Source organism: Thalassophryne amazonica, chromosome 4 (assembly GCF_902500255.1).
Source record: "Thalassophryne amazonica chromosome 4, fThaAma1.1, whole genome shotgun sequence".
In the NCBI taxonomy this organism is placed as follows: domain Eukaryota; kingdom Metazoa; phylum Chordata; class Actinopteri; order Batrachoidiformes; family Batrachoididae; genus Thalassophryne; species Thalassophryne amazonica.
The window spans coordinates 22,724,267-22,738,286 of record NC_047106.1 but is presented as its reverse complement, the minus strand read 5'-3'; the positions used below and the strand labels follow the sequence as shown (position 1 = coordinate 22,738,286).

The window sequence follows — 14,020 nt, the reverse complement described above, 5'->3', positions numbered from 1 at the left end:
GCAAAGGACAGACGGTATCTGAGTTATAATATTTCTTAAAAAGTTTGATTTTGGCTATAACCACCTGTCCCTTACCAAAAGCCAAGAGAGGTGCTTATGCATTGTATCTACACTCGTCCTACAGCCACATTTTAACGCCACATGTGCAGCTTTATTTTGCACAAGCTGGAATTTTTTTACATTATTTACGGAAGTGTTTGACCAAACAACTGCACAATAATCCAAATGAGACAACACTAAACTTTGAATGACATATGAGATCACTGATTTAGTTAAATATCTTGAACATCTTCTTATCACTGCCAAACTCTGTCCCATTTTAGAGACTACATTATTTATTTGTTTGTCCCAGGACAGTTGGCTGTCAATGCAAACTGCAAGGAGCTTGACTTCTTCCACTTGTTTAACAACTGTGTTTTTTTATTACAAGATTTAGTTGAGGTTTGACTCTTAAGGAATATTTAGTTCCAGTGACAATGCTTGTTGTTTTTCCTACATTCAGAATGAGTTTGTTGTCTTCAATACAATTTTTAATCTTTTTAATTTCCTGCTCAAGTTTTGTTTTAACCTCCTCAATTGATTTCCCAGCCAGATAGACTGTTGTGTCATCTGCAAACATTGAAATGCTTGCTGTATCAAGCACTAATGGTAGGTCATTTGTGAAAATTGAATATAGAAGTGGACCAAGACAGCTGCCTTGTGGCACACCATGTTTCACAGTTTGAGCATTTGAAAAACATCCATTATAATACACTAATTTTTTTCTCAAAAGCAGCGGAGAAGTCTAGTAATACTGTCCCAGTAATATTACCTTTGTCCATTTCCCATAACCAGTCATCTGTCATTTGGGTCAGTGCAGTCGCTGTTGAATGTTTTTCTCTATAAGCATGCTGATAGTTTGTTATTAAATTGTCTCTCTAAAATAAGAGTTAATCTGATCATAATTTTTTTCCATTAATTTACTCAATACAGGGAGTAAACTAATAGATCTACTATTTGTTGCAGAAAATGACACTTTTTTATTTTTTGGCAATGCTATAATTTTTGATATTTTCCAAGCCGACAGAAATTTATTTTCATTAAAACATTGATTAATTATGTGAATTATGGCTGGTGCAATTATTGAGGCTACAGGTTTTAGGAGGCGCCCATCTAGTTCATCTACTCCTGGAGGTTTATCTTTTAGTGTCTTCAAATATTGTTCAACTTTATTTATACTTAAAACCTTAAAGCAAAAATTACACTTTTTTGATTTCATATTTTCTTTTATGATCTCAAATGACTGATTTTCATTTTTTGATTGTAAATTATTTCTGAATGCATCTATCTTTTCTATAAAATAATTGTTTAAATAATTTGCAATTTCGTCAGATTTAGTTAAAAATCCATCATTTGTTTCCAAGACCAGTGGAGTTGATGTATTACCATATAAGACCATTGATTGATCTCAAAGGTTTGTGCTTTGTTCCTTTTGTAGTGTATATACAGTAGTGTTCAGAATAATAGTAGTGCTATGTGACTAAAAAGATTGATCCAGGTTTTGAGTATATTTCTTATTGTTACATGGGAAACAAGGTACCAGTAGATTCAGTAGATTCTCACAAATCCAACAAGACCAAGCATTCATGATATGCACACTCTTAAGGCTATGAAATTGGGCTATTAGTAAAAACAAGTCGGAAAGGGGGTGTTCACAATAATAGTAGCATCTGCTGTTGACGCTATAAACTCAAAACTATTATGTTCAAACTGCTTTTTTAGGAATCCTGTGAATCACTAAACTAGTATTTAGTTGAATAACCACAGTTTTTCATGATTTCTTCACATCTGCGAGGCATTAATTTTGTTGGTTTGGAACCAAGATTTTGCTTGTTTACTAGTGTGCTTGGGGTCATTGTCTTGTTGAAACACCCATTTCAAGCGCATGTCCTCTTCAGCATAAGGCAACATGACCTCTTCAAGTATTTTGACATATCCAAACTGATCCATGATACCTGGTATGCGATATATAGGCCCAACACCATAGTAGGAGAAACATGCCCATATCATGATGCTTGCACCACCATGCTTCACTGTCTTCACTGTGGCTTGAATTCAGAATTTGGGGGTCATCTCACAAACTGTCTGCGGCCCTTGAACCCAAAAAGAACAGTTTTACTCTCATCAGTCCACAAAATATTCCTCCATTTCTCTTTAGGCCAGTTGATGTGTTCTTTGGCAAATCGTAACCTCTTCTGCACGTCTTTTATTTAACAGAGGGACTTTGCGGGGATTCTTGCAAATAAATTAGCTTCACACAGGCGTCTTCTAACTGTCACAGCACTTACAAGTAACTCCAGACTGTCTTTGATAATCCCGGAGCTGATCAGTGGGTGAGCCTTTGCCATTCTGGTTATTCTTCTATCCATTTTGATGGTTGTTTTCCATTTTCTTCCACGCGTCTGTTTTTTTTTGTCCATTTTAAAGTATTGGAGATCATTGTAGATGAACAGACTATCATTTTTTGCACCTGCGTATAGGTTTTCCCCTCTCCAATCAACTTTTTAATCAAACTACGCTGTTCCTCTGAACAATGTCTTGAACGTCCCATTTTCCTCAGGCTTTCAAAGAGAAAAGCATGTTCAACAGGTGCTGGCTTCATCCTTAAATAGGGGACACCTGATTCACACCTGTTTGTTCCACAAAATTGACGAACTCACTGATCGAATGTCATACTACTATTATTGTGAACACCCCCTTTTCTACTTTATTTTTTTTACTAATAGCCCAATTTCATAGCCTTAAGAGTGTGCATATCATGAATGCTTGGTCTTGTTGGATTTGTGAGAATCTACTGAATCTACTGGTACCTTGTTTCCCATGTAACAATAAGAAATATACTCAAAAACCTGGATTAATTTTTTTAGTCACATAGCACTACTATTATTCTGAACACTACTGTACAAAGAGAGACAAGCAGGGGGCCTAAGACGGATCCCAGTGGAACCCCAAATTTCATGTCACTAAGGTTAGAGGTAGTGTTGTTGTACAAAACACTGAGAACAACTGGACAGGTATGCCGTCAACCATGCAAGGGCACTTCCAGTAATCCCAAAATAATTCTCCAGCCTATTGAGTAAAATATTATGATCCATGGTATCAAACGCAGCACTGAGATCTAACAGCACCGGAACTGTAGTGGTGCCTGAGTCCATTGCAAGCAGAAGGTAATTTACCACTTTAGTGAGAGCCGTCTCTGTAGAGTGATATTTTCTGCAAAATGATAGATTTGATATCGGTCTATAGTTTTTCAATACACTAGGGTCAAGATTAGATTTCTTAAGTAATGGTTTAATCACTGCAGATTTGAAACATTTAGGAACAGATCCAGAAGTTAATGAGAGATTAACAATTTCCAGCACAGTCGGCCCAAGAGTGGGCCACAGGTCCTTAAACAGTTTTGTTGGTACCAGATCAAATAAGCAGGTTGTGCTTTTTGTAGACCAGTTTTGTCAGCACGATGTGAGATATTATCAAATTCTGTAAATCTACTTAACACCTCAGCGGTAGCACCCACCTCAATAGCAGGGTGCAGTGGCTGGGTTAAGGCATGCTGGGATATGCTCAACCTAATGTCTTCTATTTTCTTCTCAAAGTAATTGAAGAAATCCTGTGCTGAAAAGGAAGAGCAACTTACAGGTGGTTGTCCATGAATAAGTGTTGCTACCATGTCGAAGAAGAACTTTGACTTATGCTTGTTTTTGTTAATCAGATCAGCGTAATCGGTCCGCTTTGTAGCAAGTACTGCATGCTTATAGTCTAAAACAGCATCACGCCACACAAGGTGGAATACTTATAATTTGGAGCTACACCATTTCCGTTCTAAACCTCTAGCCTTCTGCCTGAGATCACGCAAGTAACCACTGAACCAAGGCGACTGTGTTTTAGGAAGGCATGGTTTTAATAGAGGTGGCACAATCTTGTCAAGTGTAGTTTTGAGCACTGAGTTTAAACTATCCACAAGACTGTCTACAGATTAAGTATTTTGCAAGTGTGAATCTTATAATACAGCCAACTGTAAAAAGCATGAGTCGGGATGTTTATAAGAAGTAGTCACTGACTATCATTTACAATTAAATAGAACATGGCTGTCCTTAAAAATGGAATGATTGTGCATGAAGGAGACTATAATGAAGAAATGACAAACTTTAGTGGCTCATTTGTGGAACTGGATTCAATTCAAATGATCTATATAGTGCTAAATCTCAATGCAAGCCATCTTGAAGTGCTATCCACAATATGTCAAGTCTGGTAATATGTTTTGGTGCTGTACCACTTTGGGTCCTACATGGCAAACACAAAGTCGTTCCAGCAGGACCCAAACACCTAGTATTAAAGACAGTCATTCCCTTATATCACTGGTTAGCATCCAAATCTCACAACTATACAATAAGACGGGACACTAAATACTTGGGCCTTTGTGCTCCTGCAAAGATATCAGCATCGATGAAACACCTTTGTCCAACTACCTCACAACTCCACAACCACTTCCCAAGCATCTCTCAATGTCTGAGGACCCAAAGACATGAACGTTACTGCAAGCTCAACACTTTCACAGCATACAGACACACTTCTGATGGCCGACTCTGAAAGCCTGAATGACAATCACAAAACCAAACAACACTTTGAAATGAAGGTTTGAATACAGAACTGGTATACAGAATTGATTTGTCTGGACTGAATCCTTCCACGTGGGTGCTGTGAGTAATAGTGAGAGACACGCCGATGAAGCTGTACAGCTAATTATGCGAGACGACGATGTCTTCCATCTGGATTTAAAGGATTCAGCAGAATCGGACTGTCTGATCTCACTATTCTGCAGAAAAGGAGCATGATAATAAACAAGGTTGTTGTGGAATAACAACCTTGTTTATTACTGTGGCAACGCATCAACTCCTCAACTATGACTGAACTCGAAGCTAGACTGCCTGGTATCTTAGGCTTCATGCTGTAGTTTGACATAATGCTGAGTCATTGTGAGATACATCATTCATTCATATAGAAAATATCTGCTTCAGCATTATCGATACAAAGCACTTTGAATACTTTCTGGATGCACTGTAGGTTTTGGCAAGATAACACGTGCTACATTATGGCACTTAACACTGAAATCTATTTTTTTCCAGGGGTGGGGGATTGTTTTTATTTAATAATGTTAGAGGCATTTACAGCTTGATATTAAATATTTGTTTGTATTATTGAGCAACAAAGTTTGAATTTTCACTCTGCTTACTGCCCCAAGGAAGACATCAACAGATCAGTGGCTTAACATTAGAGAAACATCACCACCTAGTGTTAAAGATCGTAATCACAGCCTAGTCAGCAGAGGTTCTTGCAGTGACTAAAGTCATATAGGCCACAAGACATTTTCTGGATTAAAATCTTCTGCTCCAAACCCATCAGACTTTATGCCGCTCTAGTCAGATGTATGCACACAGGTGTGAGGTTTTTAAAATTATTATTTATTTATTTATTGCGTAAGTACGGCACACAGGATGTCCATCTGCAATTGTAGATATGCAGACTACCTGCCATTACACAAACAGGATAATCTCACCGACTGTGGGCCTGTATTGACCTGCATGATGCACTTGGTCACTAATTCTTTCATCTGGTCAACTGAGCAGCACAGTGAGCACGTGGACACACACCAATCACATCCACCTGTCCCAGGGAGGGAAAAAAAAAAAGTATCTTGATCTTCGATCACTGCGAAGGTGAGGGGTCATGACCCCAGGTAGCCTGGATTATTACACTCCTGTAACAATCCTATACGAGCCACTAAATATAGCCTATGCCTGAAATAGGTTCTCTCCTGAAGAATTGGGTGAACTATGGTAAATCCAGACCAAAAGTTTTGTAATCTGAAAATAAAAAGATTGAAAAAATAAATTTTGAAATGGAAAATTCAATGTTTGTTCTTGAATTTTATAATCATTTAAAAAGTATTATCGAAATAAAAATAAGTGTAAGATATACATTTTTCAGTTTAAATATATTTTTGATTCAGCTCTGTAATTATTTTGATCAAATAAATTTTTATTCATATTTCTTTTTTTTTTTACACTTTCAGATCTTATTTTTTCAGTTTCAATCTTTTGGCCCAGTTCTGGCGTGGGAGGGCGTGGCTTCAATTGAGAGGGGTGTGGAATTGTGAGTGACAGGAGAGCAATCAGTCCTCACATGATGTTGCTTTCAGGAAACGTGGGTATTTTGATAATGACTTAACACTTTCTGTAAGTGATTGTCTAAGTGATTCTAAGGACAAAGATGTCTATTACAGGTAATTCTAGACCACTCTTGGTTATTTTTGATGTTTAAAAGCTGGAAGATATGCAAGATTGTAAAGTTTAACACCTGTATCTAAAATACCAATGTGTCCCAAATCCACACAAGACCGTGAACGCAGCGCAGCATCCCCGCATAAAAATGAGGCAAGTCGCTCATTTTACAGGCTGCCAGCAGTTATTGTCCATCAAGCAGTGAAGTGTTACGAGCTTTCTAAGTGACACACAGAGACCTGGCTCAGCAGATCTGAAGGAAGATTTAATATGGACAGAACCAAGCAGACCGCCAGTAAATCCAAATCCAAAGCCGCCCGGAAGAGCACTCCGGCTACCGGTGTGAAGAAGCCTCACTGTTACAGGCCCAGCACTGTGGCACTCCGCCGCTACGAGAAATCCACCGAGCTGCTGATGCACAAGCTGCCCTTCCAGCACCTGGTGAGTGAAATCGCTCAGAACTTTAAGACCGACCTCCCGCTTCCAGAGCTCCGCTGTGACGCTCTGCAGGAGACCAGCGAGGCTGACCTGGTTGGCAGCTTGTGGATCAGCAGCTCGGTGGATTTCTGGTAGCAGTGGATCTCTCTCAGCGCCTCAGTGCCGGGCCTGTAACGGTGAGGCTTCTTCACACCGCCGGTAGCCGGAGCGCTCTTCCGGCTTTGGAGTTACAGGCGGTCTGCTTGGTTCTGGTCATATTAAGTTTACGCTGTGAAACTGCCGCCCACTTTGTTACATCGTCATGAAATTCACTATCCGGTACAACATATGGATCCACTGAACCAACTGCTACATATCAATCACAATAAACAGCTTTATCTCAAGGGCTTAAAGCCTCGTAATAAGCTTTCATTTTCTCTATTTTCTTTCACGCGCCAGGCACGTAGTAATCCACAATGGAGACAGGAGCAGAGTCATTATCAAAGTACCCACGTTTCCTGAAAGCAACATCACGTGAGGACTGATTGCTCTGCTGTCACTCACAATTCCACACCCCTCTCAATCGAAGCCACGCCTTCCCACGCCAGAACTGGGCCAAAAGTTTGAAACTGAAAAAAATACATCTGAAAGTGAAAAAAAGATCTGAAGGTGAAAAATGAAATATGAATGAAAATAAATTATTTGATCAAAATAGAGCTGAATCAAAAATATATTTAAACTGAAAAATATATATCTTACACTTATTTTATTTTAATAATACTTTTTAAATGATTATAAAATTCAAGAACAAACATTGAATTTTCAGTTTCTAAATTTTTTTTTCTATCTTTTTTTTAAGATTACAAAATGTTTGACCTGGATTTAGCTCCATAGTGAACTGAGCCGGCTGACCTGCAGCTGGATGGGATTAGCGCTCCCTTCTCGTGCAGGAGGAGTATTATAGTCTACACTTTTATATTTTCGAAGGAAGGCCGAGCTTGACCAGCAGTGGTGCACACACAGTAATGGCGCGGGACCTTTAACAGTTTGTGCAACAAAAAGCTGCAAAGCTCAGCAACCATCTCATCAGCAAGATATTTTCAAGACTCTCTCATTTAAAAAAAAAAAGGGAATTAATACCCTCAACGTTGCATGATTTGAAAGGTGCAACCACCTGGATTCAATACGCCAATAATTTTTATTCCATGAATGTTTCACAGGAAAAAAGCATTTTTAAATGCCAAAGCAGTGCTCCTCAATGAAATGCACTGAGTGATTTGGATCAATAACATTAGCAATTAAAGACTTTCAGAAACCTGGAAGTTTGCCTGAAAATAGACTTCAAAGTTATGAATGCATATTGTCAGAAACCTGTCATTTGGATTGAAACCGATTACGTCACAAGTGACAAAGCAGTTTAAAGAGCGGCTCAAAAGGAGCGGGAGTGAACCTTTTGTTAGTTAAATTCTGCAGATTTTAGATATTCCTTAAAGACACTGTAGCACAGGCTTTGCAGCAATAATGCAGTTTGTCCAAAACCAGGGTCACCAACCCTGCAACCTGGACATCACGTTGTTTCCCAGCTGTATTGGCTGAGCACACCTGACTTAAGTCAAATTAGTGGGTGGAGCATAGAGACTTTGAAAACATACAGGTCAGGTGATCTCCAGCAGCAGGGTTTATAACCCTTTCACAGTGGTCTCCAAACTATTCCAGAAAGGGCCGAGAGGGTGCAGGTTTTCTTTGCAGCCACTGACTTCACTGATCCCTTTGAACAGGTGGGATGAGTTCATCAGTGAAATCACCTGCTGAAGTCAGTGGCTGCAAAGAAAACCTGCACCCTCTCGGCCCTTTCTGGAACAGTTTGGAGACCACTGCCCTTTCACCTCACAGTACACAAGAATACACACACAACATGATGACAAATATGACAAGGAGATGCAGGTGAAGCTCAGTCATTTTATTACTGATTTATGGAAAATATATCTTTACATTTTTTTTTAGATGCCCCCAGAAATTAACAGTCCATTACCAATTATTTCCAAACATCTGAATCATACATTACCAATAAGAAAACACCTCAGACAGAGCACGTTTAAAGAGAGGGTATTACGAAAAGCAACAACTGCCAATATGTAAACCTGGACATTATGGTTAGATATTATTTAACAGCTGTAAAAACGTGAAACTGGTACTTTATAACTGGTGTTGAAATGGCACCGTGTGAATTTGGACACGGTCAAGCCAACAGCACTTTTATCTAATCGTGGAAATGTGATTGAAAGCTAGTCAGTTACCATCAAATGAGTCAAAAGTGGCGGAAAAAAGTAAATGCAACATAACATTTGATTGTAAAGAAAGTCACCTGTGAGCTTTACAGATATATTAACTGGTAGATCAATTTGTAATAATGAATTAAAAATCACCTCCCTTTAAATCCAGCACTGTGAGGAATCAAGGTAAATTAGCTAACCTGTCTATTAACTAGATCCTGACCACAGGTAACAAACTGCTACAGCCCTATTTGAGCTGCGCTGGAAATTCTAACAACCAAAGTGAAACATACCACTCCCGTTGCAAGTAGCTTTTGAGAATTTACAATAAATGTAGTATTTTCAGTAAAACGGCAAGCAGATTGAATCAGTTTGAATCACCAGACTACGAAGTGACGATCAGACATCAACAAGGACAGGAAACGTGTGGAAAAGCAAGTTGTTCTAGCAGCAACAGTAAAATTTGGTTTCTTCTTTTTGAACAAAAACTGTTTAATATTGATTATGGTCGACACCAAAGTGCAAACATACTGCATGTAAGTTAATATGTGTATAGAATAGGTAGGTTTATTACATTCTAATGAACTACAGGTTGTCTTGCAATAAGGTTGAGGCCTTTTTAAGAGTATTATGGCACATCGCGAAAACCAAGAGGAAAACATGTCACAGGTCATTTACTACAACAATAAGCAATGCAAACTTTACGATACACTAATATATAGAGATATATTCTGTAACCAAAGTTTGTCATTAATACATTAATATTTGATAACACATTTATAAAGCATTACATCTATAATGATATTTGATTGCAGAGGAGATGTTTTCACTGCACCTTTAGCGATTTCACAATAATCATCCTGAAGCCAAACAAAATGTGTGCTTCTGATCAGAGCTTCGAGCAAAATGGAAACCCGCAACTCCAAACAATGTAACAACCAAAAAGAGGAAAACGTTTTTACACTGCTCTGTTCTGAGTAAACTCTTCTCTTGCAACACATCCACAATTAATGCCACACCTTTTGCTATAATTGACACTTTTTTAAACAGATATATAACTACGAGTATGTAATCATATATAATATATACCTCCAGTGCACACACAATCTGACCGATACCTCTGGCAGAATCAGAACCACCTCGGGGGGGCATGCAAGAAGAGTACTAGAACCCAATTCAAGTTTAGAAGAATAACAACTGCCACTAGTGAATGGGAGACAATTTTCATAGCTGAAAATCTGATGTGAACTCAAAAACACTTCACTGTACAATCTGGCACACGGGTTCCAAACGCTTTTCCCTTTTCAGTGTCATCCTTCCCTCTAAAATAATCAGGAACTGGGTGACTCAACAGGATCTTGGTCTGAAAGCGGGACTTCAGCCCTCTGAAAGCTTGGTCCATTCACTTCTCTAGGGATTATTCTGTTGGTGTCAGCTAAACAGATACCTTAGAAGTAGTTGGATGTGTTGAAGCACAAATTGCAGAACTCTACATATAATAATGTGTTGGGGAAGTTTATCAGTTGATACTTGTTACTATTTTTTTCTTTTTATTATTTTTTTATTTTTGCTCATATAGACAGTGATCTCAGGAGGACAAGCAACCTGGAGATAAAAGCAACGGTGTCCCTCACTTTGCAGTCATCATTTGGACAAACTCTGTAACACAAGTAAAAGATAAAGAAATTGTTAAAAATGTAGTACTTTAAATTCATGTAAGAATCAGTGAGGCTCCATTCAAGGGTTTTTTTTTTACGCCTTGGAGTCATTTAATACTGAACAGCAGCAAATATCAAGTCCTGATCCGATACTTGTATTTTCTTAGAGAAGGACACACTGCCAGTACATCAGTCAATCCACCGTATGCGCTTGACAATTAAACAGCTCTGAAATGCATTAAGAAAACAAAACTGCCTTCAGTACAAACTGCTGCTTACTGTTTTTTGATACCACTCATCAGTTCCACTTTAGTGCAGCCACTGTAGCAGTCTTCACTGATTACGGTGTTCTACATCTAACCACTAGGTGCCAGACGCACCCCTGTCCAATTAGTGACTGTAAACCAATAACAGGTAGCCAACTCTCTTTAAACTCTATGATGATGGTGACAATGATAAAGGAGTTGGGGAAGAAAAAGAAGAAGGAATCAACACGGAAATTACAAGAAGTGAAGTGTCATCTGTCAAAAAAAGATTTGGTGCGTTTCTGAAGTGAAGCAGAGCACAGATATGTTTTTGAAAGGCACCCCATGCTGCTACGGAGCCAGAAAGCATTTAACAGGACTGTAACAATGAGACACATTGCTTCTAAAACACACCCCAGACAGATCAGGGTGAGACTTGTGTTTAATAAAGCTAATTACAATTCATAAACTATGCCTTTGTCTTAAAGCAATACTAGTGTTTAAGGTTGGATTGGAATATTCATAGTAAGAACTAGGGTTGAGTATCGAGAACCAGTTCTTTTTGGGTATCGTTAAGAATTGATTCGATCCGATATCAATAGACTTTTAGCTTAACAATTCCCTTATTGGTCCTTCAGAGCAGCCCTTGTTTTTGAGTGTGTTTGTCGAGAAAATGATCATTTCTCTACGTTGACAGCAGACCCTGCAGCTTCGCTCTCAGACTGCAGGCTTACTTGTAGTTCCTAGGGTTTGTAAGAGTAGAATGGGAGGCAGAGCCTTCAGCTTTCAGGCTCCTCTCCTGTGGAACCAGCTCCCAATTCGGATCAGGAGATAGACACCCTCTCTACTTTTAAGATTAGGCTTAAAACTTTCCTTTTGCTAAAGCTTATAGTTAGGGCTGGATCAGGTGACCCTGAACCATCCCTTAGTTATGCTGCTATAGACTTAGACTGCTGGGGGGTTCCCATGATGCACTGAGTGTTCTTTCTCTTTTTGCTCTGTATGCACCACTCTGCATTTAATCATTAATGATAGGTCTCTGCTCCCCTCCACAGCATGTCTTTTTCTTGGTTCTCTCCCTCAGCCCCAACCAGTCCCAGCAGAAGACTGCCCCTCCCTGAGCCTGGTTCTGCTGGAGGTTTCTTCCTGTTTAAAAGGGGAGTTTTCCTTCCCACTGTCGCCAAGTGCTTGCTCACAGGGGGTCGTTTTGACCGTTGGGGTTTTTACGTAATTATTGTATGGCCTTGCCTTACAATATAAAGCGCCTTGGGGCAACTGTTTGTTGTGATTTGGCGCTATATAAATAAAATTGATGATAATTGATGTTGATGACAACAAAAATGTTTTTTCCCTCCCAAAATGAGACGTCCTGCATTCTTTATGAATTACATCCTGACGTGCAGCACAGGCGGCTGTAAGAGCTCAGCACAGATGTATGGCGTGACATTCATGCCAATAATGTCTGAAAGGAAACGTTTTAGACAAAAACTACAAATTTTGTTTATTTCTATTTATGTCCAGAGATCAAGGACCCATCATGTAGACTTTATTTATGGCCAGAGTTTAAGGATCCAGTGACCAATTTCCCATTGTATTACTTAAGACTCAATAAATGCTGTTGACATAGAAAACATGTAAAGCCTACTTTTAGTACACAGAAAATTCACAAAAGGTATCGATAAGGAAATCGGATTGATAAGCAGAATCGATAATGGTATCGATAGATAAAATCTTATCAATACCCATCCCTAGTAAGAACTATATAAATATAATATGCATTGATGCCATTTCTTTGTTCCTACTGGAAACAAGAAAAAGACAGCACCAACTGTGAGCCTTCCTTGTAGAAAGCATAGCAGTTATTGCTGCAATAACAATGGGACTACCATAACGTGACTCACACAGCATAATGAGCAGACAATAAAAACAATATATGGGGAAAACACACGCGCTGCTGGATGTGGTTTCTGCATCACTGTGTGGAAAACAGAAGACGCATCTTACCCTCATAATTGACTTGACCATCACCATCAATGTCAGCCTCACGTATCATTTCATCCACCTCCTCATCAGTCAGCTTCTCTCCCAAGTTGGTCATGACATGCCGCAGCTCTGCTGCGCTGATGTAGCCATTTCCATCCTTCATGCACAGCAAACCATGTATTATCATCTCATTACTTTTATGCAGTTCACCTAGCAAACTGAACTTTTTTCTGTTGTCCTTAAAAGGAGGTATGACAGAAAAATTTGAGATCCATTTCACCACATCCTACGATGGCCCAGTCAGTCTGACTGTGTGACATAAGGCAGAACTCAGTGCTACAAACAAGAACTTTCCAGTGAGCCGATGTTTTCATTTCCAAAGACTCCACAACAAAGGTAACATGGTGATTTCCAGTGATTAATAGGATCCCTCACATCAAAATACATTAACAACAAACCCGATTATGGTTTTAGGGCAGCTTAGACCTGGTAAGAGCAAGAGACTGTGGATAGTGTGAGCTTGAGAGTCATTAAAAATCCTTGAGGGACCATCTCTGTTTGATGGTAATTTGACAAAACAGACATTACTATATCCTGCTCTGAACATCCAGCACCAACACATACTGTATTTTTCGGTTCAGAAGCCCAGTTTTTCACTATTAATAATAACAGAAGCATTTATTTATCGCAGCCTGAAATCATTTGTTCTCAACATATCTTGTGACATATAAGAGATGTGGGCCAAGCTTCTGTGTATTAAAAGCTGAACAAACAGGAATATATGATAATATTGAAACATATCTTGCACTGACTAACACTGAGTCACTTTAACTGACATGGGATAAGAACTGATTCATGAAAGGCTGCTTTTTACTGTTCAAAGTCTATTCAATTGTTTTATACCTTGTCAAAAACTCTGAATGCTTCTCTGATCTCCTCCTCGCTGTCTGTGTCTTTCATCTTTCGGGCCATCATGGTCAGGAACTCAGGAAAGTCAATTGTGCCGTTACCTAAAGACAACCATAAAAACACTGATATATGGACACGTCTTTCTTAATTTGAGTTAATACACGGTTCAACAGCAAATCCTAGAAGATCAAATATGCTCAGTTCAGGTCTGGAGA

The 14,020-nt window shown here is 39.0% G+C and overlaps 1 protein-coding gene and 1 long non-coding RNA gene across 3 annotated transcripts in view; one reads left to right on the top strand and one right to left on the bottom strand.

Moving 5' to 3' along the window:
- Positions 1-1,439: 1,439 nt before the first annotated feature.
- Positions 1,440-8,850, top strand: LOC117509513. The gene is made up of 3 exons (XR_004560420.1): positions 1,440-1,473; positions 3,669-3,678; positions 8,631-8,850. It is a non-coding gene; the product is annotated as an uncharacterized LOC117509513 (long non-coding RNA).
- Positions 8,851-9,626: 776 nt separating this feature from the next.
- The window catches only part of calm3a (calmodulin 3a (phosphorylase kinase, delta)), a 42,481-nt gene continuing 38,087 nt past the window's right edge, over positions 9,627-14,020 (bottom strand). The window contains exons 4-6 of one of the 2 annotated variants that reach the window (XM_034169236.1): positions 13,800-13,906; positions 12,918-13,053; positions 9,627-10,669 (exon numbers count right to left, since the gene is read on the bottom strand). In XM_034169236.1, coding sequence (XP_034025127.1) covers positions 10,641-10,669; positions 12,918-13,053; positions 13,800-13,906 — 272 coding nt within the window. In that variant the 3' untranslated portion in view covers positions 9,627-10,640. Of the gene's footprint in view, positions 10,670-12,885; positions 13,054-13,799; positions 13,907-14,020 lie in introns of those variants that run through there. The other variant, XM_034169235.1, reaches the window with a different exon arrangement.